Source organism: Dasypus novemcinctus, chromosome 15, assembly GCF_030445035.2.
Source record: "Dasypus novemcinctus isolate mDasNov1 chromosome 15, mDasNov1.1.hap2, whole genome shotgun sequence".
Taxonomy (NCBI): domain Eukaryota; kingdom Metazoa; phylum Chordata; class Mammalia; order Cingulata; family Dasypodidae; genus Dasypus; species Dasypus novemcinctus.
Window position 1 is genome coordinate 17613944 of NC_080687.1, and position 26413 is coordinate 17640356.

At 40.7% G+C, this 26413-nt stretch overlaps 1 protein-coding gene across 1 annotated transcript in view; it reads left to right on the top strand.

The window, feature by feature from the left end:
• The first annotated feature begins 1034 nt into the window (after positions 1-1034).
• The window catches only part of CRYL1 (crystallin lambda 1), a 152433-nt gene continuing 127054 nt past the window's right edge, over positions 1035-26413 (top strand). The window contains exons 1-2 of the mRNA XM_004467530.3: positions 1035-1130; positions 18465-18572. Of these exons, the coding sequence (XP_004467587.1) occupies positions 1090-1130; positions 18465-18572 (149 nt within the window). The 5' untranslated portion in view covers positions 1035-1089. The remainder of the gene's footprint in view (positions 1131-18464; positions 18573-26413) is intronic.

Below are 26413 nucleotides of genomic sequence, written 5' to 3' on the forward strand. Positions count from 1 at the left end.
CTCCATGGCCAATATGGGGATAGTATCAATCTTTGCAATTTTAGCTAATTTGACAGGTGAAAGATGACATCGTTGTTGTGTCACTTTTCATTTCTCTTCTAAGCTTCTCAGGTGTTGATTGGTAATTTGGGAAATTGTTCTTGACAGCCTAATCCCTGTCTCCCACATGTTCCTGACTTGGGGAAAACAAATAAAGGAAGTGTCCCCTTTGTCCTCACCATCTTTCCATGCTGGATGCGTTTTCAGCATGAGCAACGACTATTGCATTTCTCTGCAACTCGTGCTGTGCGGACACAAACTTCTGTCATGTGACGGATGGCGCCCTTTCCTCTCTGCTCTCTGTTCCCTGCTTCCAAAAGGAGCCCGAAGTCAGGGCACCATGACATATCTTTTATCCTGTACGGGAACCCACTCTGCCTTTGAAGGCGGAAGTAGTTAAGCTAGCCCTGATGGTTGGCACGATAGGGTGGAATTCAAACAAGTCTTTCAGTTTCGCAGATTAATCAATTTGAATTGTTCCTTTTCTGCTGTCACACTTTCTGTTCTCATCTGTAGAGGAAGGCGGCCAGGTATGATTCTGGAAACTAATTATCAAGGTCAACCCTGCAATAAAGGTACTTAGCTTAAAGGCCCGCGGCAGTATGTACTGCAGGGGTGTTAACTAGCGTCAAACAGGAACTTCTAGTAAAAGTTTCCTCTGAGGCCCCTTACTGGTCAAGCCGCTGCCACCCAGCCGTGTCCCTCCTAATGCACAGTGATTTTACGGTAACGGTCCGAAAGTGAAAAATAAAGGAGCCGAAGCGTGCCTGCTCCTGCCACCCTCCATCCCCACGCATTCTTTTCTGGACGGCCGGGACCCCCGGGGTTGTGCTCGCGCGCTGCGCGCCGGGTCTGTGCAGCGCCCCGGGGGCGGCCCCTGCCCGCCGCCCGCCCCGGCCGCCGGGGCCTATCCGGGCGCTCCCGCCCACGTTCCCGGCGCCAGGGCGCGGAGCTCCGGGCGAGGCCCCGGCCAATGGGCGCGCGGCCCCGCCCGCCCAGCTCTCGGGGGTGGGACGCGCGCAGGGCGCACCGCGCAGAGGCCGGGCGACCATGGCTTCGGCACGGGATGGCGGTGTGGGCATTTTGGGCAGGTAAGCGGGGCGGACCCCGCCGGCGTGTGCCCTGGGCGCAGCCAGGGGTGGGTGCGCTGCGCTGGTGCGCAGCCGTGGCTCCCCGCGCCGGGTGCCGGCCTGTTAGCACAAGCGAAGGCAGCGGCGGGACATCTCCAGTTGCCTTCGTCCGAGAGCTGTCGGGGCTATTTGCAGTCCCTACTCCCCCAGCACCCACCGGACAGAGTCGCGTTTGGGTTAGTGGTAGTTTTCTGCCAGCACCACGGAATTCTCCAAGCGCGCCCACTCGGGTGGTCTCTCGTTTCACTTGGCGCTGGGTTTACGAGGAGATTCAGAAGCTGACAGTGCAGGCCGTGCTTGGAAGCTCAGGTCGTGGCTTGAATTGCAATGGGGCTGGGCATTCTAACGAGCCTACAGCTAACCGCCCGAGCCTACAGATAACCACCCGAACGCGTGTAGGTACTCGTTTAATTCTGGCAGCAATTCTACCTGGATTGTATTCTTATATTCCCTTTCCACGAATGAGCGTGGGACGGGCGGCCCCCACCCAGGAGGTGTCTAACCGCGCGGGACCCGGGGCTGGGCAGGTGTTCTGACTCCCGGTGGAGGCAGTGTTCTCAGAGCCGGCACGCTGGGGCCCGTTGAGTTTGCCATGCTGTGTCAAACAGCCTAAATTCCAACAAAATAGGTTTCCGCTTCGAGCGTATACCTTTCCATGGATAAGCTACCATCTCATCTAGCCTCGTGCGAATAGTTGTTAGTGATAGATAAAAACAACTTCTTGGTGGCTTCTTTCCCACCTTTGGTGCCATGAAGTTGTTGGTCCTGACCCTCCCCCAGACCAGTCTACAGCCGGGTCTAGAGAGCAATTCCAATGTCAGGGTGTTTCCGGTAGGACTCACTGAAGCAAGGAGTTGAGATGCTTCCTGTCAATGTCCTTTTGCTCCCTGGGCAGTGGCTTTAACTGAGACTTTGTCCTTCTTGGGCACGTGGGTGCCAGTGGTTGTGTAGTGAAGGAATAAAAAAATGCACTTTGAACCAGCTATGGGAATCGTGCCCACCTTGCATTACCCTTGTTTGTATATCTCCCATCAGTCCGTGAAGTAGTGTCCTGTGCCTAATACATGTTAAATGAATTTTCGAATTGATTGTACAGTTATCTGGTGCTAGATGGTTCCTGCAGAAAGGAGCTCAGCCGACTGAGAAGAGATGGCTGACAGGTTATTTCTGATTCCTTGAGGGATACTGACAAGCATGTTTGCAAACTTTAAGGACCATAGGCTTTATCGGGGGCCTGGATTCGGTGGTTTGTTTTCTGGTGTGAAAGTCCTGTGTATCCCCACACCCTCAATGTCTCTACACACACCAATTTCTGATTCTGGGATGTGCTGGTTTCCCTCCCTCCCTTCATTCCTTCCTCAGTTATTAGCCTCTTTTTCTAAAGACCACACTTCCTAAGGACCACTTAGCTTTTCTAGGAGCCTGGCATTATGGGTCCCTTGAGAATAGTGGGCCTGATAGAATCTGAATGTGCTTTTGAAGACTTAAGACAGCAGAGAAAACACATAAAGAGAAAGAAAATCTGGTGATACCTTTTAAAAATGGGAATAGAAATGGGTATCATAAAGACAAATTTGCATTTGGGTAATAATGTATCAGCCAGGAGTCTCCAGAAAAACAGAACCAATAGGGTATATGTATGTTTATATATGTGCATATATATTAATACATATATATATACACACACACACATATACAAACATAATTTATGTATATATATGTGTATATATATGTATATAAGGAATTGGCTCATATGAATATGTGCTGGCAAGGCTGGCTGAAACTATAAGATACGGAGTTCAGTGCCATGTCAGTTGGCCCTACTTTGGAGTTTGTATTTCTGTGTGATGGAGCTGGACTCAGATGTGATCTTTGTTCACAAGCCTCTCCTGTTACTTTTACCGGAACTGTATTTGGAGCTGGGGTTTAATATATACCCAGGGGACCTGAATCTCTGGACTGACCGTGTGATAGCCAGGCCCTGAGCCTCAACAGACTTGCAATGCCTACACTCTGGTTTATTGGACTTACCCCACTCAGCTAACATGGAGGTGAAGAAGGTCAACCACCACATCATGGAGCCAAGAGTTCCTACAACTGAAAGCAGGAGGATTGCATCCAGCGTCCATGTGGAATATAAGCCCCCTCTTGTTACAGATGTGGAGTGGACACAACCATTTTAAGGTCCACAGGATGGAGGAATAAAGTATGAATTAGAGTGGATTTACTGATAATCTATTCATGAACTATTGTGATTTGTAATAAAAGAAAATGTGGCATTGGTGTGGAGAAAGTGGCCGTGGTGGCTGCTGGGGGTAGGGAATGGGAGGAAGCGAAGAGATGTGGAGGCATTTTCAGGACTTGGAGTTGTCCTGGGTGATGCTGTAGGGACAGTTACTGGACATTGTATGTCCTCCCATGGCCCACTGGGTGGAACGTGGTAGAGTGTGGGTTATGATGTGGACCATTGACCATGAGGTGCAGCGGTGCTCAGAGATGTATTCACCAAATGCAATGAATGTCTCATGATGATGGAGGAGATTGTTGTTATAGGGGGAGGAGTGGGGTGAGGGGGGTGGGAGGGTATATGGGGACCTCATATTTTTTGAATGTAATATTAAAAAAATAAAGACAAAAAAAAAGAATACCATCAATTAACACTGAACAAAAAAACCTATATGATAAGCTGGCAAGTTGGAAACTCAGGCAGGAGTTGATGCTGCAGTCTTCAAGCAGAATTTCTTCTCTAGAAACCTCAGTCTTTGCTCTTAGGGCCTTCAACTAATTGGGTGAAGACCACCCACAATTTCAAGGATAATCGACTTTACTTAAAGTCAGCTGGGTGTAGATGCTCACTACATCTACAAAATGCGTTCACACATCACCTAGAAGAGTGTTTGATTAGATGACTGTGTGCTACACTCTGGCCAAGTTGATACCTAAGACTAGCCAGTACAAGTGTTCTTGGGCTTTCATTTATGTTATACTTCCCTTACCTGTCTTCCATATGTTACCTCTGTCTTCTACAGGGGAACTTGCTTTTATGTATTAGCTGCCTGTGACTAACTGAAACACAAATTATGTTTATGCTGCATTGTGTTTGTTCAAATTCCAGGTCTTGAACCTATTTAAAATAGGAACCTGACTGGGGGAGAGATCCTACACTGCAGATGTGTGTGGAGAGGCTGCCAGGCCTTATCTCCTGTCTGCCTTCTCACAAGGCAGACTCCTCCAGGAACAATTCCGCTTTGGAGACCTTCTATTGGGGGATTAGCCCCTTTGGGTAGAATCCATGTTGTCACTGTTTGTATAGCCACCATGCCTGGTCCTACTAGACAGATGTTTGGATGTTTATAGTAGAGATTATGTGTTTTTACTGATGTGCAGTGTGAAGGACATGCTAGGATGTTGGTTCATATTGAGCAAGGCAATGTATGAGCTACAGTTTCTCTCATTTTTTTGATTCTAAATTTTACTTTGAAGTGACCATGTACATTTTTAATAAGAAACTTTGTGAGGCATGGGTTTTCTTTGAAGTGGTACTTTGGGTAATTTTTCCTGTTAATTTTTGCTGTAAAGCACTTACTCCCTCCTTTCTTCCCCTACTTCTTCTAGGAAGTTTCAGTTGCTTCTTGAGTCAGCTTGAACACTAAGTATTCCCTTCCTAGGAAATATTTAATAGCTCTAAATGGCAGTTTTCTATAGCAGGCTTATATCAAGAGTGTAGGAACAATTTTACTTCAACTTTTGCCTGGGAAATAAGTTTAACTGTAGAATGGGAAGATACTTTTAAAAGTATTCAAAGCTAGGTGGTCTTGATGATAAAATTAGAATCGAACCCATTTTATTACTTAACTTTGCTTCCCTACCATACTGCTATTGTATAAAAGAATAAATGGTCATTCGAATTAGCCTTTTGTAGAACCAATTCAGATTTATGAATTTAGAGGCTTTTAGGCATATCAGAATAGTCTATTAGATGCTAAGGGCCTTAAGTTACAAGTATCACTGGCTCCATGATACTATCACTAGGTATTTAGAATTCAGAAAAAAATTAATACGTCACAGTCTCTAAGGACAGGAAATAAGTTATTTTGGGGCCTGATGTAAAGAGGTATTGGGGACAAGAAAGCTGATAGAAACGAAGGCAGCTAACTTTCTAGAGCTGGGGCCAGCAGCCTCTGACTCCACATGTCTGCTCTATAGCATCTCAGTCTCACTCTCCTTCTCTCCCCGTTGTTGTGCTCACTCACTCTTCTCTCTCCTGCATCTTCATCTTGCACATACATTGTTGTGAATCCCAACCCTGTAATCTTTCTTCTGCCTGTGTTAGCTTATAATTCCCATATTTTAGGTCATATTTTCAGGAGAGGAGATCTGATAGGTTGACTCCTCTATTCTAGCAAGTCTACAGATAGCTTTGGTTGCTGGAAGCCAACAGATTGGCTGCTTTGGGTCACATGTCAACTTCATGTCCAGTCATCTGTGAAGGTAAGTGGGAGGGAGAGGAGGTGTGATGTTTAAGTTTGTGGGTTAACTTGGCCAGGTTATAGCACCCACTTGTACAGTCAACACACACTGGCCTGATGGTTACTGTGAGGATATTTCATGGATTTAAGTTATCAGTAAGTTGATGGCATCTATGTGTGATTACATCTACAATCAACTGAGAAGATTGCCTTTGACAATGACAAAACTCTCGTTCAATCAGTTGAAAACCTTAGAAGGAGAAGTGATGATTTCATCAGTCAGAAGGAAGAATTTCCAACTCTAATTTAGCTAGCAGCTTCTGGGAAATTCATCAAAAACCTTCATCTCTTTGGAGTTCCCAGCTTGCAAGCCTACCCTATAGAATTTGGACTTCTGCATCCAAACAGTTGCATGAGCCAATTCCTGTAAAAAAAACATGTAATATTTACATTATGTCTGTCTATCTATCTATCTCCTGTCAGTTCTGTTTCTCTAGAGAACCCTAATATAGATTTTAGTACTGGGAGTGGTTCTTGAGAGACATAATCTTAAGGATGACATTTCTGAGTTGGTTCTGTGGTTTTGGGAATTGCTTCTCTAACCTGATTAGGTTCAAAGGAACTAATGACTATTTCCAAAAACCAAGATAGTATTGATAATCCATGGTGTGAATTGGTAATAGAGATATGCAAAGGCTCACCACTGGATTCGGCTACTCAAATACTTATAAGAGGAAAGGCTCTGGGTGGGAGTGTTTTTGATAACAGTTTTATGTAGTTAAAAAAGTATAATGATGTTGTTCCTAAAATCACTGGATACAGTTGTAAAAGAAAGGGATGAGCTCAAGACTTTAAATTCCCAACCTAAGTGCCACATGAAGGACATGCAAGTATCTATGTGTGCCTTGAAAGAAAATCTTAATTCATGTAGCCACAGTCTTGAGATTTCTGAAAACCAGACCCAGAGTCTTATTGTGTGAGTGGCTGAATTACAGTGTAAATTGAATTCTGAGCCTTGCATTGTGCTTGCTCTTAAAGTGAGGGCCTTGATATGGGTTGATAATATTAACAAGGGGAACATGAAAAACGTAGATTCTGCTGAATCTTTGCCAGATAAACCTCTAATAGTCTGCCCTGAGGAACCTGCCACCCAATCTGCAGTCTGTCCTGAGGAATCTTGAAGCAATTAACCTTACAGTGCCTGATAAACCTGTATCCATCTCCCTGAAGAAATAGCCCTTACTCCTCTGTTTGAAGAGATTAATCCTATTTCACCAGATGAAATGGCAATGGAATGCTCTGATGTAGTTGGCTTGTAGGACATTTTTAATTCTTCTTATGAGCCACCCCACCAAACCTCTTTCCTCCAGACCTATAACTAGACTGAAGTCCCAACAGGCCCCAAAAGGTAAGGTACAAGGTGTGACCCATGAGGAGGTTCCCTACACTCCAAAAGAACTGTGTGATTTTTCCAATTTATATAGACAGAAATCAGGGATATTAATGGTGTAGGATAATGGTGGAAGGAACATAAATTTGGGTCAGGCTGAATTTATTGAAATGGGCCACTAGGCAGAGATTCTGGATTCAGTGTTATAGCTTGAGGAGTCAGAAATGGCTCTAACAATTTGTTCAGGTGATTGACTGAGGCATGGACCAAAAGTTGACCTGTATTGTCTGAGGTTGAAATGCCATAACTGCCCTTGTAAAATGTAGATGAGGGGATGCAAAGGCTTAGAGAGATTGGAACATTGGAGGGGATTTTTCTTGTAAGACCTGCTCACCCACCCCAGGATTCATCCAGAGGACACAACTTTCACCAGGACTATGAGGAATAAGTTTGTGAGACTACCTCCATCATCCCTGAAGAGCTCTATGGTTGCTCTTCTCTATAGGTCACATGTTACTGTGGGAACTGCAGTCACTGAACTTGAATGCTTAAACACAATAGGGATGATTGGATCTTGGGTTGGCAGAAGCCAAGTGGCAGCACTTAGTTGACAAAAACAAGGTGGGCGTGGCTACCATAATGGATAGCAGACTCAAAGCAGCAATGAAAACAGTCTGACTCTCATACATAGATCTATGGTGTTGGCTAGTAGATTATGGGGTACCTTGAGCTAAAATAGATAGGTAGTCTACTAAATTGTTACTTGATCTATATAAGCAGAAGAATTCTAAGTCAAGTGAACAAAAGTCTAGTTAAGGTACAAAAACAGAGAGTCAGTCTCCTTAATCAATTCCTTGACTTGTGATAATTTACAGACCCTGGGCCCATTGAATTAGGGGAAGGCTGGGTCCCCTTGGGGAAGGACCCTGTTATTACCCAAATTTTATACTGTTAATCTTCCTTCCAGCCTTCCCCCAAAAGACTTATGGCCTTTTACCAGGGTAACTGTGCACTGGGAAAAAGGAAATAATCTGATATTTTGAGCGTTATTACACACTGCCTTAGAAGTGACATTAATTCCAGGAGAACCAAAATGGCAGTGTGGTCCACCAGCTAGAGTAGGGGCTTATGGAGGTCAGGTGATTAATGGAGTTTTAAGCTCTGGACTGTCTCATGGTGGGTCCAGTGGGTTCCTTGACCATTCTGTGGTTGTTTCCCCAGTTCTAGAATGCATAATTGGAATAAACAGTCAGTACTGGCAAAATTTCCACATTGGATCCCTGACTTGTGGAGTGAGTGCTATTATGGTAGGAAAGGCCAAGTGGAAGCCCCTAAAACTGCCTCTACGTAGCAAAATAGTAAATCAAAAGCAGTACTGGATTCCTGGAGGGATTGTCAAGATCAGTGTCACCATTCAGGACTTGAAGGATGCAGGGATGGTGATTCCTACCACATCCCCATTCAACTCTCCTATTTGACCTGCAGAAAACAGATGGATGTTGAAGGATGACAGTGGATTATTGTAAACTTAACCAGGTGGTGACTCTAATTGCAGCTGCTGTGCCAGATATGATATCATTGCTTGAGCAAATCAACACATTCTCTGGTATGCAGGTGTTGATCTTGCAAATGCTTTTTTTCTCAGTTGCTACTAGTAAGTACCACTAGAAACAGTTAGCTTTTAGCTGGTATAGAAGTTTGGCATTGTTTATAAATTCCAAAAATAGATATTGGATTATGTTTGTAAACTGGTCTGTTCCTCTGGTCATGTTCCCTTTAGATTGTATTAAATTCAGGGGTTTCACTTGTACTTGATTAAATTATGATTAAGGATTTGATTTGGCCATGTCAGTAGGATGTTGGTGGGTGATGAGTCAAAGAGAAAACACACAGCAGAGGAGGGAGCTTGGAGTTTTGATGCTGGAGCCCCAGGAAGTTAATACACAGGTGAAGAATACAGAGGAAAGAGATGGCTCCGTAGATACAGGCAGAGGCCTGGAGAAGAGAGAGCGCCTGAGAGTCTACAGCTGACCTTGTGAAGAGAACAGAGCGGCTGAGCCTGGGAATTGAGCCCCAGGGAGAGAGACAAGTCTTATGCTAACCCTACAGCTGAGAAAAGAAGAGCTGGGACCACAGATCCTTAGGAGGAAGAAGTCCGAACCCTTGCAGACACCAGCAGCCATCTTGTTCCAATACACGGCAAGTGAGGAAGTAGCATATGCTTTATGTGACTGTAAGCTTCTTCCCCAAATGAAAGCCAACAGATTCTGGTAATTTGCTCAGCACCCCATTGACTGACTAATAGAGCTGGCAAGGCCAGCAATATATCTTTACTATCTACCTCAGGGGAGTATCAGCTCTCCAGCCCTGTGACCTTAATTGTCCCTCCCTCCCATGAGACACCACACTGGTCCATTATATTGATGATATCATGCTGATTGGACCTAGTGAGCAAGAAATAGCAACTACTCTAGACTTACTGATAAGACGTTTGTGTGTCAGAATGTTGGAGATAAATCCAGCAAAAATTTCTAGGTGTTCAGTGGTGGGGGCATGTCAAGATATCCCTTCTAAGGTGAAGGATAAACCGTTGCATTTGGCTCCTCCTAGCAGCAGAGGATTCTTGGGGAAAAGGCAGTAGACTCCAACAGGGATTTCCTCTCCAGGTGATGCTGGTTTGCCAAAAGGAATGAAGACGATACAGGCAAATGAAATCCAGGGCAGTAAAAATGAGTCTGCTTTGTCTTTAACATCTTCAATATGTGACACGACTACTTTTCTCCCAACTTTGTATTATAAAAATTCTCAAATACACAAAAAAGGTGAAAATATAGAAAAAAGGTCACCCACATACCCACCCCTTAAATGAACACTTGTTAAGTATTTGATGTATTTGCTTTATCCAGATATAACTTTAATTATTTAAGCCCCTCTAAATATTAGATGATTAGTTTTTTATTTCTTCGCTAATATAAATTCTCCTGTGAATGTATATCTTTTTACAGTTGTCCAAAGATAAATTCTATAATACAAATTCCTAGGTCAAGTGTTATAAGCACCTCTAATCTGGATACAGTCTGTTATATTGCCTTTCAGAAATTTCATACCAATTTATTTTACTCCCAATAATATGTGAGTGTCCTTCTCTTCATAACTTAACCAACATTAAGTATCATCAGTCTTTTTAATTTCTGCCATTTTGATAGAAATTTAATTTGCATTTGTTAGACTAAGGGAGTAGAATATATTTTCAAGCTTTTGCTTTTCTTACTTTGTTGAGATTCTTTTCCCTCTCATGTGACATGTTCATCTTTCTCTTCTGGACTTGTAGAAATTTTTGTATACTTGTATATTAAAAATATTATTTCCCTTTGGGCATATGTCTTCCATTTATTTTTGCCATAAATAAAGTTATTAAGATCAGCTAATTTATTGGGAACCAATATTAAAATATGAGGACTGGTGTTGTGAAAAGGTCTGAAACCACTGCTCTAGTGTAAAGATCCCTGCTCCGTCCCATACCAGACTCCTTTCCCATTTGTGGAGGAGGAAACTAAGGCCATCTTTGTCATGTAACAAGCTACTGTATGATCCCAGCATAAGTGGGGAGGTAGGATGGAACTTGGTGTCTTGAAACCCAACTGTTAAAATAAATTATTGAATTACATTACAACACTAATCTTTTAAGTCACCACTGTTTACTAGAAAGGTAATGTGAGCCACATATGTAATAAAAGTTTCTCATAGTTACATTAATGAAAAAGTAAAAAGAAACTGGTGAAATTAATTTTAATAATATATTTTATTTAGACCAATGTAGTCAAAGTGTTATTGTTTCAATAAGTAATTCATATAACATATTACGGAAATAGTTTACCTCCTTCTTTCTTTTTTTGTTTGTACCAAGTCTTCAAAATTTTACTCCTGTAGCATGTCTCGGCCACTTCTCAGAATCTTAGCAGCCGCAAGTGTCTAGTAGCTGCCATACTGGACAATGCAGGCTGATGCAATGATATCATCTCTGTCAATCAAAAAAGTAAATTGTCAGAAAGTTTCCTCTCCCCCCACTCCATTTTTTGTGGCTCTTCCTGCAGGGCAGGCTCTTTTGGGTCGTACTTGCACTTATTTTCAGAATGCAAGTCAAGTTGTGGGAGGAGTTTACTTAAGGAGGTGAACCTCTTATGTTGTCCTTTGTGGAAAGTCTTTTCTTTAAAAACAGCTACAGCCCATGGGCTTTGGTAGCCAATCGAGAACCTCACCCTCTACCTTTGTACAGCCTGCCTGTCTTTCCTATTTCCTTTGCCTGCCATTTTCAGTTCCTTTTCCCTTTGTACCATTCCCTCTTGGTTTTTACCATGTGACCGACACAGGATGTAAGGGACCTGGTAGATGGAAGAGTTCTAATGCCAAGGCTCTTCAGATGCCAGGCATGGGAGCTGGCCAGCTCGACAGGGCCAGTGCCTATGCAGCATGTGGGTTGGCCCAGAGAAGGCTTTTACATATATGTGAGATAGTTCATTTGTTATGGTCGTCATGTTTTCTTAAACCACCAAGTAGAAAGTAAGAGAATTATTTTAAAAAGAAAAATTTTAATGAAGTGTGTTACGCATTCAGAAAAGTCCATAAATCATAAGTATACAGCTTAATAAAATATCACAAAGTGAACACACTCTGTAACCACTACAGTGAAAATATTCTTCTTTCTAGAGCTAGACAGCATTATGGCTCCTTTTACAGTTAATTCACCATTTGTTTCAAACATTATGAGAATGACTGTTTTCTTAACAAATGTTTCACATAGAAACCTTGTAACAAGGGAGTATCCCCTCTCAGTGACCTCTTGTATATATTAAAGGTTCAGCTAAAGAGGGCATTGTGTGATTGATGCTTGGATAGCACTTCTGTGGCATTAGCAGGATTTTCAAGTCAATGGGAGGCCTGCCAAGCTCTTCCCTTCAACATCTTGAGCCCAAACCTAACAGAAGTTGTGGGGTTTTAATTGTCTCTTGTGTGAGGTAAGTCCAGTGCTCAGAACCTGAACTATAGATAAACTGAAAAGGAGAATGGGGAAGAGGGCAAGAGGAGACAGAGTAGGGACAATATTTCTTAGAGCTAACCCTGTGACTGCTCTTCTAGATCCCCTCTCCCAAAGCAGTTCAGAAAGTTACCAAAATATAGTAACGCCATTTCTGAGATGGATCTTACCCTCTGCCTCTCCTCCTGTATATTGGGTCTGCTAGTAAGCTCATAGATTAATCTGTTACTGTTTGGTGGATACTGGTAGAAGACACGAGATTCCTGAGTCAGAGACAAAGGACTTTTTCAGCATAGTGTAGCAGGCAGCATGAACATGATGTTTGCATTGATTCCCCTTAGTCTGCAGGTCCCTTGGGGGTACATGGAGGGCCCCAATAGGGGCACATGCAGGGAGTTGCATTATAAGAGAGGAGCACTGATCTTGGGGAAGTCACCATTTTTATAGCAAGTAGTAAGCAAGCTTGCTTTTTGTCCTGTAGGGACAAATTACCCCATCTCTCAAGGTTGCTCACTTTTTAAACACAATTCTGAGAAATGGTCTGGGTACAGGATGGCCAGGGCCTTGCATTCTTGGCATCCCAGTAAGACATTTAAAAGTGTAAGAGACCAATGGAGTAGTGTCTCCTAACACTGAATATCTGGCTCTATCCACACCATCCTCTTGGCCCCTCTGAAATGTGGAATATCTTGGTTCTATTAGATCATGCCCTGATAGCTGGATCAAAATTTCAGAAGCTTCCAATTTAGAGGAGCCCTAGGGAACTCTGTTTATTTATCTTGATTGTATGAAGAATGCTGGGAACAATTTGTGGACCACTGAAACTTTTTTTTTTACCTTTATTTTTTATTAGAGAAGTTTTGAGTTTACAACACAATCACATATAACATACAGGACCCCCTACACCACTCCACCACCAACAACTTGCACTGGCGTGGGACATTTATAACAACATGCTAGCACTTATTTAAAAAAAAAATAATTGTACTATTCTCTTTAACCATAATTACCTTGGTTAGAATTGATGAAAGATTATTAAAATACTTCCATCATTGCTTACATTAGGAGTATTTTTCCCCATACACTACCCTGTTGTTAACACTTTGCATTAGTGTTTTATATTTGCTGTAATTCATGAAAGAACATTCCTACACTTGCACCACCAACCATAGTCCGTTGTCTATAATAGAGTTCCCTGTATTGTACAATCCCATGTTTTATCTCTTAATTTTTAAAATTCTTTCTCTTAATAATTCCCTATATATTTTTAATGAGAAAAGGTGTAGGTTTACAGAAAAGTCATGTAAAAAATACAATGTTCTCATATACCCTTGCTACAAACTGATGAAAGAACATAAAAATATTACTACTAACTATAGACTATAGCTTACTTTAGGTATATTATTTTTCCATAAGCCACCCTATTATTAACACTATGTGATAGTATTGTACGTATGTTACAGTCCATAAAAGAACATTCTCGTATTTGTACCGTTGACCATAGTCTATTATCCATCACAGAGTTCACTATATTATATAGTTCTGTGCCTTGTACAATCCATCCATAGTATACACTCAGTTGCTCTTAGTATAATCAGAGTTGAGCTGCAACTTGCTTTTGATATTCCAAGTAGAACTGGAAAATCTCAAAATTGAAAGAGAAGTGGGGTCCAGTTCAACCATCCACTCAATATTTGATGCCAACATTCCTGCCAAGTGGTTATCCTGCCTATGTTCTGATATCTCCAGTCCCAAGAATTTTCCACCTGCCTGATTATCACCTAAATGAAGCTGATATGGCACTTAGAGATGGGGCCCCTTTTTCTGAGCAACAGCAATCATCAGAGCAAGACCCAAGCAAGAAATAGTTGCAGTAACCTCAGATTAAAGTGCTCGCTCCTGCATTTTCAGTCTCCTTCTCTTTAGAGAATCATAACCTTCAGCATACAAACACTTACTTCTTCCAGCCTGAAAAGTATCCTCTCTTGACCATATTTCTCCCTCCAGTTAGTCCCACATTTCCCCTCAAAACTTGATAAAATTGTCTATGTTCCTTGTCTCCAGTTCCTTCCCCCTCTACTCTCCCAATTCTAACTTTGTTTTTTTTTTTTTTTTTCCCCTAAATTTGTATTATGGAAAAATTTCAGACTGTAATAAAAGTTTAGAGTCTGGTACAATGAACTCTTTTGTACCTATTACCCAGCTTCAATAATCATTAAGACATGACTAATCTAGTTTCATTTATGCTCCCTTCTCAGGATTATTTTGAAGCAAGTCCCAGATGTTATGTCATTTCATCTTTAAATATGTCAGCATGTTGTATATCTAAAGTATAAGGACTATTTTAAAACCATGTAACTACTATGTCATCATCATGTGTAAAACATTAGCAAAATTCTTTAATACCTTCAAATAAAATCTTCAAATATCCATTTAGTATTTGTGGGGTAAATTGAATTATATACCCCAATTTAGACATGCTCTTGATCTTAAACCACATTCCTCTGGGTGGGAAATCATTGTAAATAGGTTTCTTGAAGATGTTATTTTAAATTAAGGTGTTGCCCAGATGAATGAGGTTGGGTCTTAATCTGGATTACCATTATCTACTATTTATCACTTGATAATGACAGCTTTTTGGTTGTTAACAAATGACATTTATTAAGCTTCTATTATGTGCCAGGAATACAAACGTGAGCAAGATACTCCTGGTGCATAGAGATGACCCTAGTGAGTAAAAAAAAAAACCCCACACAAAGAAAAACCAAATTTATACTGCTTATAAGCATTGCTTTTTAAATGTCACTGTATAAGCTGCACTTTAGTTTTTATTCCTGGGCTTAGATATCCAGGATTATAGATAGAAAAGTTTATAGCAAACAAAAAACGAAAGTGTTTCACTTCTCTAGATCTAGAAATTAAGATGGAAATGAGGTATAATATTTTTGTATTTTCATCTTCTCCCGTCCTCATCCACATCGTGCATGTATACACATATAAGAGGGGGGCCTGAGAGAGAATTTTTCTAAGGTTGGTCTCAGGGAAAAGACTGTGCTGGGTGGGACAAGGTTACCTTTTGAGACTCAGTCCCCAGGAGCACAAAGGGACAGTGCAGCAAGGCCTGGAGAGGGACCCCAGAAGATGAGATGAGATGGGCAGAGCATTGCTTGGGGGAGGTATGGAGGTCAGGGGGTAGGGAGGCTAGAAGAGTGTTAAAAAAGACAAATGTTCTTCTAGGCCAGTGAGAAAATGCCCAGTTTCCCTCTGGTGGTATACACAAGACTTGCCCCAACTCAGAATCAGGCTTTTGCAAGATAACTTAAGTGTTCAGTTTGGAAACATGAGATGCTGAATATAATTAGCTACTCTTTGCAGCCAGAGCTGGTAAATCCAGAGCAGCCAAAAGGCCAGGTATGTCTTCTGTCCCTCTGGAAGATATCAAGCATGTACATTAGTCTACAGAGCAAGAGAAAAATTGTGATATACACATTTAGGTAGGTCAGCATGGAAGCAGTGCAGTTGTAAAGGAAACAGCACTGAGTTTTGGAATCAGAGATAGGCTAGAGTGAATTTTGTTGTGCATTAGCTATGTGAACCAACTTCCTATAGCCCCCTCCTCTGGACAAGTCACTTGGTTATGTAGGCCACATACATTTTGGGAGAGGAGGGTCTTTCCTCCTCACCCCTGGCTGAACACTCACACATACACCAGGGAAATACTTGTGCAAAGAATTCTAGTCATACTTCAAGTTAACCTGTACATTATACCAACGGTGATATTTGTTTCCCCTTTGCCTTCCGCTCAAGCACATTTAATATTTACTAATAATTATTGCTTTGCATTCATGTGACAGGAATTCATTTTCAAAGCATGTTCACACACATTCAATTGCTTTTATCAGCTTTATTGAAATATAAATATAAATATAAGATTCTCCCTTTTATTATAGGAAATACATGGGAAAAGCAAAATTCATAGAGACAGGCAATAGTTTATAGATTAGCAGGGGCCAAGGTGGGGGAATGGAGGGACATATTGCTGAATGATTGCAGAGTTTCTGTTTGAGGCTATGAAGGAGTTGGGGTAATGGCTATTGGGGATTGTAATACAATAATTTGAAAGTAATTAGTGCTACGGAGTTGTAAGCTTGAAAATAGTTAAAATGGGAAATTTTGAGTTGTATATATGTTACTACAATAAAAAGTTAAATCACTATCTTATTAATAAAGTGCAATTTAGTGGGTTTTAGTATACTCAGAGTTGTGCAGCCATTACCAGAATCAATTTTAGAATGTTTTTATCACCCCCAAAAAGAAACCTTGCCATCACTCCTTGTGACCCTTCTTCTCCCAGCCCATAACAACCACAAATCTGTCTGTCTCTGGATTTTCCTATTCTGGACATTTAATATAAATGGAATCATACAATATGTGGCCTTTTATGCCTGGCTTTTTTTACTTAGCATAATGTCTTCCAAAGTTCATTCCCATTGTAGCATCAGAACTTCATTCCTTGTTGCCAAATAATATTCCATTGTATGAATATGAATATAGCATGTTTTATTTACTCATTTGATAGTTGATGAATGTTTGGATTGTTTCCACTTTTTGGCCATCAAGAATAATGCTACTGTGAATATTTACATATAAGTCTTTGTGTGGACGTATGTTTTCATTTCTCTTGAGTATTTACGTAGGAGTGGAATTGCTGTCACATATATTCATTAAAAACATTTTTTAGAGCAATTTTAGATTTACAGAAAAATTATGAAGAGAGTAGAGTTCCCATGTACCCCTTTACCCAGTTTCCTTTATTATTAACATCTTACATTAATATATACATTCACTGAAATTAATGAGCCAATATATTGGTACATTCTTATTAACTAAAGCCTATCGTTTATTCACATTCCTTTAGTTTTCCCCTGATGTCCTTTTTGTGTCCCAGGACCTCATCCAGAAGACCACATTATGTTTAGTTATGTCTCCTTAGACTTTGCTTGGCTGTGAGGGTTTTTCAGACTTCCTTCTTTTTGATGACCTTGACAGTTTTGAGGAGTACTGGCCAGGTATTTTGTAGGAGATCCCTTGACTGAGGTTTGTCTGATGTTTTTCTCATGGTTCGGCTGGGGTTATGGGGTTGGGGGGAAGACCACAGAGGGAAAGTGCCATTCTTACCACATTCTACCAAGGGCTCATCCTATCTTCTTGATGAGGCACTGTTGATGCTGACCTTGGTCCCCTGTCTAAACAATGTTTGTCCTTTTTCTCCCCTGGAAAATGCCTCTTTCCCACCGCACTCCATACTGTACTCTTTGGAAGGAGATCACTTTGCTCAGCCCACACTTAAGGGGAGGGGAATTATGCTCCCCTCTCTGAGGGTGCAATATCTACATAAATTATTTGGAATTATTCTGCAAAGATTTATCTCTTCTCCCTCATTTTAAAATGTATTCAGTATTTATTTACATCTTTATGGACACATGAATATTTATTTTATACTTGGGATTGCTCTCCAGTTCTGCATTATTTTGCTTTTCAAATTGGTCCAGCTTTGGTCCTTGGGAGTTCCTTCAGTTGTCTCCTGATTCCCATCAGTGTGTGTGCTTCTGAGCATTTCCTTACTTCCTGTGCTACAAGATGCTTCTGGCTCATCTTGTATTTTCCCTACCTCAGCCCTAGAATCAGCCATTTCTTCAAAGAGCCTTGGTTCCTTTTATTGGAGAATGGCATTAGAAACCAAGATCTGGGCACAAGGTAGGCACCATACATTCATTTTAACCCTTTGGACAACCCCATGTGAGCTCTCCATGTCTTCTGTATCTTTGCATTTTCTAATAAGTCTGAAACAGTGGGCGTAGTGTAAGTTTAAGAGTAAGAACTCAAGAGTCAGACTGCTGGGTTCGATATTATAGCTCTAGCACTTACAACTAGTGTGAACTTTACCCCTCTGTGCCTTAGCATCCCTTTGTATAAAATGGAAATAATTAGAGCATCACCTTTGTAGGGTTGTTGTAACAGGTGGTGGTTGCAGTCATTGATTTGAGGAGGGCAGGACAAATACTGTCTTAGTTCTTTCAGTTAAGTGACTTGCCCAAAACTATGGTCTTGGTTTAGATAGGGGCCTTTTGCCTCTGTGGCATCCTTTCACCTCCCTCCTATAATGTTTTATTTCAGTGTGTGAGCATGTTCTCTAGCATATAACTGCTGCCTCTGGAGACAGGATTCAGGAAACCCTATGTGAAAATAGGTAACACTTTAAATAAATAAAGTTATCAAAATAAGAACTTTTAAGAATAGGATGCTGTATCATTTTAATACATTTCTATCTGGGTTAAGAATGCAAAGCTGTTTGGTTACTAAGCTAATGTGAGCTTTTCTTAATTTCCTTCTCCCTGTAGTGGACTCATTGGGCAAAGCTGGGCTATGTTGTTTGCCAGTGGAGGCTTCAAGGTAAAACTCTATGATATCGAGCAACGGCAGATAATGAATGCCCTGGAAAACATCAGGTAAGTCAGCTTACTCCTTCCGAGAGGAATTGAAATGGCTCTGTTTCTCTCTGTTGGTCTTGTTTGTCGCATTCTAAAGGCTATAAACATCTGTGGCTTCACTCTTTAACTGATGGGAAGGCCTAGCCTCACGTGGATGAGCTGTGAATTAAGACTGGAGAAGGAATGGAGAAGGGATAGCAAGGATATGGGATGGAAGAGGAGCTGAACCTGAATCTTAGGTTTCAAACCTGAATGAGTTTGTAACTGTCTCTTGCTTTGTCACACAAAGCTGGAGATCTGGGGTTTTCCTACATTCTTTCTTGGCAGGATTAACCCACTTTCAGCATGTGCTAGCCAGAGCCACATGGTGTTACGTTTTAGGATAGCATGCCTCAGTTTCGTCTTGATATCTTGACCCAATGATGGCAGTGCCCAAATTAAAATATCCATAATTTTAACTTGAGATTTACAACTCATGTAAGAGAACAGAACTGAGGTAATTTATTTGGGAGTAGTAACTATGGCAACTGTCATAATTAAAGAAATAAGAGTAGAGGAACTTCCTAAATGCTGAGTGCTGAGAATGCAGAGGGACTGAGTCTTGAGGATCATAGTCACAATGGGTAGAAGAAGAAAGAGAACCAAAGAAAAAGGACATGAATGAGGGAGGTCAAAGATAGAAGAGCCAAACTCATGCAATGTTCCAGAAGCCAAAAGCACCCCACTTTATGACATATCTTCCTAAGGTATCTATCACCTAACACAATTTTGACTATGGTTTTGTTTAGCTAGTTATTCTTCTTCTTTGGGGAATATTCATAAGCATATAACTTGATTTTGCATTTTTATATAACCAAATTTGTTTATCACTTACTATTTGAAAATATAAATATATAGGGTATGAAGTTAAGTTACTATATAGCTGATGCCAAGATAAAATGTCAATCAGAAAAGGCAAATAAAACATTAAACAAAACCCACAAAATGAAAGCACCATCACAAAACCCTACACACACTTGATGCTTTATTCTGTACTGTTTTGGAAGGAAGGAAATTGGCATTTCAGTACCTGCTATGTGCAAGGTACAACCTATTCATAGGAATATGTACGTGAGCAAGACCAATGTAGTCCTGCCAATTGTGGAGCTCAAGAGTCTAGTAATCTTATTAATTCTCATGGTAAAACCCTATGTGATAGACATCATCATTACATTTTATGAGAAAATTAGGTCTATAAATGGTTGGTAACCTGCTCAAAGATACAGTCAGACACAAGATTTCCATCCCAGATCTATCTGACTCAAAGACATGTTCAAGGTGGGTAGGTCTAAGCATCTTCAGCATCCATCTATATTATTTTCTTTGTAGAGAATATGAAAATATTACTTTCATCATAATATTTTATGTATATACAAAATAATAGATATTTTATGTACATTTATAATAATAAAAGAACCTATCACCCAACTTAAGATCTAGAACATTTTTTTTTAAAGATTTATTTATTTATCACTCCCCCCCCGCCACCCCCCGCAGTTGTCTGCTCTTTGTGTCCATTCATTCGCTGTGTGTTCTTTTATGATGACTTCTATCCTTTTCAGTGGCACCGGGAATCTGTGTTTCTTTTTGTTGTGTCATCTTGTTGTGTCAGCTGTTTGTGTGTGCAGTGCCCTTCTTGGGCTGGCTGCACTTTCGTTCGCGCTGGGCGGCTCTCCTTACAGGGCGCATTCCTTGCGCGTGGGGCTCCTTGCATGCATCAGCACTGCACATGGGCCAGCTCCACCTAGGTCAAGGAGGCCTGAGGTTTGAACTGCGGACCTCCCATGTGGTAGGCAGATGCCCTATCCATTGGGCCACGTCCGCTTCCCAGTACCCTGTATGTTAATACACCTTTTGGATCTTATCCCTCAGTCTTCCCATCAGATGTAACAAACGTCCTATATTTTGAATTTACCATTATTTTGCCTTTAAAAAATAGTTTGATAGATACATACACAATATATAGTTTCATTTGAGCTCTGTAAGAATGTTTCTGAGATTCATCCATGTTATTGCCTGTAGTTATAATACATCTCTTCACTTCAGGGTTATAGTTCATTGTGTGAATTTGCTATAATTTATTTATCTATTCTCCTTTTGAACATTATAGCTCTTTCCAATTTGAGGCTGTTATTAAACAGTAGATAGAGTAATATTCTTGCATATATTTCCTTGTGCGTAAGTGCAAGTATTTCTACAGGATACATACCTAAGAGTGGGATTTCTGGATCTATTCTTCCTTCTGGGAGTCTTATTAGATGTATATTAGACCATCTCATTCTAGCTTTTATATCTTTTAGTCTCCATTTCATATTTTCCATCTCCTTGTCTCTTTTGAATACATTCTAGATATGTCTGTCAGATCTTTCTTCCAGTTCATCCATTCTCTTTTTAGCTGTGTCTTAGCAGCTATTTAAACCACCCACTATGTTTATTTCAATAATTTCATCTTCCATTTAAAAAGTTCTAATTGCTTCTTTTCCATATATTTATCTGTTTATTTTTAATAGTCTGTCATTGTTTGCTCATTCTATGTGGTTCTGTCTTTCAATTCTTTGTGCATTTATTACATGGTTGTCTTCTATTCTCTACTGATAACTCCAATATCTGAGGTTGTCTTAGATCAGATTGTTTTGTCAGAGACCCTGAGATGAGGATTCCTGTGAATATATTATTTATAAAGAAAGTGCCTGTAGGAGAAACAGTAGGGGAGTGGGGAAACAGGATGAAGAAGAGGAAGAAGTCAAGTTAAGGAGAAATCTCACTCTCCACAAAATTCTGTGGGAGTTCTGGAGCAAAAAGTACATTGCAATATTTATAACCCCTAAGGAAAGCATGTTGGGGGATATAAACTCCCAGGACTCCCAGAATTCAGGTCTGGGTCCAAGGTAGTACTCTGTAGAAAGCTGTAGGTGTGAGCCTCCAGAGACAAAAACTCAGAAGCTGGGGAATGGGTACACAGTATGGTAAAAGGGACTCAAAAGGATCTGTTTGAAATAACAGTGGTCTCCAATACAGAAGTCCTTGGGGATTTTAAATCAAATTATTATTTTTTCACTTACTTATCTGTACTTTCATTCATTCAAAAATATATATTGAGCACCTATTATGTGCTGAACACATTTTAGACACTAGGGATTAAACAGTGAACAAAATAAACTTTATCTTTGCCCTCAAAGAGCTCACATTCTATGGGGCTGGGAGTTGGGTAGAGAAGTAGATAATACAAATAATTTAATGAAATATATGGTATGTTAGATCAAATGTTAGATCAAAGTTTGACAAACCTTAGCCATCTGGCTGTGATCTTTTTTTTTATGGTCCACAAGCTAAGATTGGTTTTTATCTTTTTTTTTTTTTTCTTTATTATGAGACATTCATTGTATTTGGTGACTACATCTCTGAGCACCGCTGCACCTCATGGTCAGTGGTCCACACCATAACCCACACTCTCCCACAGTCCACCCAGTGGGCCATAGAAAGACATACAATGTCCGGTAACTGTCCCTGCAGCACCACCCAGGACAATTCCAACCCCCGAAAATGCCCCACATCACATCTCTTCCTCCCACTCCCTACCCCCAGTAGCCACCATGGCTACTTTCTCCACACCAATGCCACATTTTCTTCAATTACTAATCACAATAGTTCATGAATTGAATATCAGTAAGTCCGTTCTAATCCATACTCTATTCCTCCATCCTGTGGACCTTAGAATGGTTGTGTCCACTCCACATCTATATCAAGAGGGGGCTTATCTTCACATGGATGCTGAATGCAATTCTCCTGCTTTCAGTTGTAGGCACTCTTGGTTCCATGGTGTGGTGGTTGACCTTCTTCACCACCATGTTAACTGAGTGGGGTAAGTCCAATAAACCAGAGTGTAGGCGTTGCAAGTCTATTGAGGCTCAGGGCCTGGCTATCATATTGTCAGTCCAGAGATTCTGGTCCCCTGGGTATACATTAAACCCCAGCACCAACTACAGTTCTGGTAAAAGTAACAGGAGAGGCTTGTGGGCAAAAATCACATGTGAGTCCAGCTCCATCACACAGAAACACAAACTCCAAAGTGGGGCCAACTGACATGGCACTAAACTCCATCTGCCATGACCATAGAACCTGTGGGTCTCTGTATCCCTAGAAGAACCAATACCTGGGGTTGTATCTACTTTATCTGTCTTTGGGACTCTGCTCAGGTGTGCATAAGGGCAACCCCTCTGATAACCTCCCAGTTCTTTTTGGAGACTCATAGCCATATAAACTCATTTGTCTTTTCCATTTCCCCCTTTTATTCAGGTCAAAAAGCATTTTTAACTCCTGGTATATATGTAGACTGAGATATTCTGCTGGTCCGAGTTGACCCTTTATTCCAGGTCATTTTCTAGTTACATCATCAGCTGGTACTTGGTAGTAATCCTTCAGTGCCAGGGAGGCTCATCCCTGGGAGTCATGTCCCATGCTGGGAAGAAGGCAACACATTTACATGCTGAGTTTGGCTTTGAGACTGGCCACATTTGAGTAACACGGAGGCTCTTAGGAGGTAACTCTTAGGCACCCTGCAGCTCTAGGCCTTGTTCTTATTTCAGGTGCACAGACTAACAAGCATAGTCATTAGTATCAAGGGCTCATTGTTGGACCTTTCTTCTTTTTTGGTCTTTGCCATTGGACTTGGGGAATTGTTGCTGTTCCTTTAGGGACTGTGATAGAGCTCCCCTGGCTAGGAACTCAGCGCTCCCTCAGTTGTTGTTTTTAATTGTAACCACTATGAAAATATCCAAACATTTTTATGTACCCTAGATATATGCCCTGGAGAACTCCCTGCCAACCATGTGTCCCCTGTCAATAACATCGCACCCCAGTATTCCTCCCCTGCCATTGTTGAACCTCTCTGTGATCCAAAACTTCCTGAAAAATGAAGCCCAATGTATTGCCAGGTTCCATTAATAGTAAAATGGAATATAGTAATGAGTTTAAAGGTTAGATATAGAATACATATTGATTTAGAAAAATTAAGGTAAAAATAAATTGGGGTATGAAAAAATTTAAAAATGCAAAAGCTTTGTTTTTGATGTTTTGCTTTCCATCACTGCAATAAGTGTTGCCCTGTTTGCAAATTGGCAAGGCAACTTCTTCCGTCTTTTCCTCAGTGCCTACATCCTTTCTTTTTCTTTTTTCCCCCTAATTATTAAGCTTATCTTCACAAAAGTTTTAGATCACAGTAATTCATATATACAATATACAGTACTCCCACATATTGAACGTAAAACCCTTTTCCCTTCCACAGCAATAATCGTTTTACATATTCATACTATATTTACTGAAACTGATGTACAGATATTGAGACAATAGCTTTCAAAAAAGGTAACATTTGGGTTTACTTTGTGGTTTATATTTTAGACTATACAATTTTCTAAATTTTTAGTTATCTTATGTTTTATATTATGATTTACATTTTAACCTATCAGCCCCTATATATTTTTGGTATAATTTAACATGTCTTATATCCATCCTTGTGTACTCTTGTGGAATACTTCTATTGCCCACACAGTTACATTGATTCCATTTATTCAATACGTCTTTCCCCCTCCCCTCAGAGCCCACAGTGACAGTCAATCTTCATTGCTTGAAGGGCCTTGTTCAGAGAAACTTGCAACAGTGTTGAGTGCTTGACATGCTCAACTGCCCTAATGCATTGGGAGCCACCATTTCTCTTGAGAGATACAATTCCCTCTATTTGAGAACATCAGTCCTCCCCAGGATGTGGGTATATCTTCACTCTCATTATATGGGTTTCTATCCAATGATACAACCCACTATGGCAAAATGAGCACTCACACATTCCCTAGGAGCCTGTCTTGCATCGGATTATCCCCTTTAAGCATCTTAAGCAGGTAACCTTCCTTATTATATTTTATGTGACAGAGACCATATGTGGACACAAAGCTTAAAGTATTACTGTCTTGTCCTTTACAGAAAAAGTTTGTTGCATCCTCATGTTACTGATAAGTACTAAGAAGAAAATTAAATTTTATGGTGGTTTGTTACCTTGTGTGTTTGATGATCCTTATGTGAATTCATATTTGGTTTATCCTATCCTGTGGAAAGTCTGGGACCTAAACTGGATATAGTTTTCCTGCAGTGGATTTTCTTTTGCCATCTACCAATCACTTGATCTCCTTCCAAGGTCTAGGGATTAAACTAGGAATTCTGGTACATCAAAGGACATTATCAAGAAAGTAAAAAGACAACCTACAAAATGGGAGAAAATAATTGCTAACCATATAATCAATAAAGATTTAATATTCAGAGTATATAAAGAACTACTACAGCTCAACAATAGAAAGACAAACAATCCAATTAAAAAATGGGTAAAGGGATTGTATAGACATTTCTCTAAAGAAGATATATAAGCAGCCAATAAGCACATCATTGGTCATCAAGGATGCAAATCAAAAACCACAGTAAGATATCACTTTATTCCCACTAGGTTGGCTGTTATTAAAAAGCAGACAATAACAAGTGTTGATAGCAGTGTGGAGGAATTGGAACCCTTGTACATTGTTGATAGGATTGTAAAATGGTGCAGCCACTGTGGAAATCAGTTTGGTGGTCCCTCAGAAAGTCGGGTATAGAATTACCATATGACCCAGGTGTTTTAGTTTGCCAAAGGCTGCCAATGCAAAGTACAAGAAATGTATTGACTTTTATAAAGGGTATTTATTTGGGGTAAAAGCTCACAGGTCCAAGGCCATGAAAAGTCAAAACTAAAGGCACTGTAAGAGGTGCTTTCTCTCCAAAGTCAGCTGCTGTTAATCCTGGCATTGTTGCCCAATGATGGTGAAGCAAGATGGCAGTCAGTCTCTGCAGAGGTCTTTTGGAGCTCAGCTTTGAGCAACCAGGTATAGGGAGTGTCTCTTTCCAGGCCTCCTATATCAGTCTCTGCTGTTTCCCTCTCTTCTGAAGGTCAGCTTTAAGCTATCAGGCAGATAGCAGGGCTGGTCTCCTCTTGAGCTGCTCCATGGGCCCAGTCTCTTGGGGGCTTCATGCTCAAGCAGTCCTCTTTCTCATTGCAGAATCGAAAATGCTGGCTCCCGTTTTTCTCTGTCCATGTGAGTCCATTTATATCAGACTCAGCAAGGGGGCAGGGACTCAATTTGAGTCACGTATCTCTGACATAGTCCAATCCAAAGCCCTAAAGTGATCTTTTCAAGATCTAATCAAAGGACCATCAACTGAATTTAATGCAATCAAAGGGTATCACACCTAGAGAAAAGATTAGTTTACAAACATAATCTTTTTCTTTTTTGAGATTCATAAAATAATCTCAAACTGCCACAATCAGCAATCCCAGTTCTTGGTATAAACCTTAAAGAATTGAAAACAGGGACAAGGATGAATGTTCATAGCAGCATTACTCACAATAGCCAAAAAGTAGAAGCAACCCAAGCGTCCACTAACACTTGAATGGATAAACAAAACGTGATATATACAATGAAATATTATTCACCCATAAAAAGAAATGAAGTTCTAATAATGCTGTGACATGGATGAACCTTAAAGCCATCATTGAGTTAAGTTGAGTAAAATAAGCCATACACAAAAAGACAAATACTGTATGCTCTCACTTACATGAAATACGTAGAATAAGTAAATTCATAAGACAGAAGGTAGCACAGAAGTTATTGGGGCCAGGAAGGGGAAGGGGGGGATGGGGAGTTATTGCTTAATGGGTACAGAATTTCTCTTTGAGGTGATGAAAAGTTTGGGTAATGGATGTTGATGATGGTAACACAATATTGTGCATGTAATTAATATTAGTT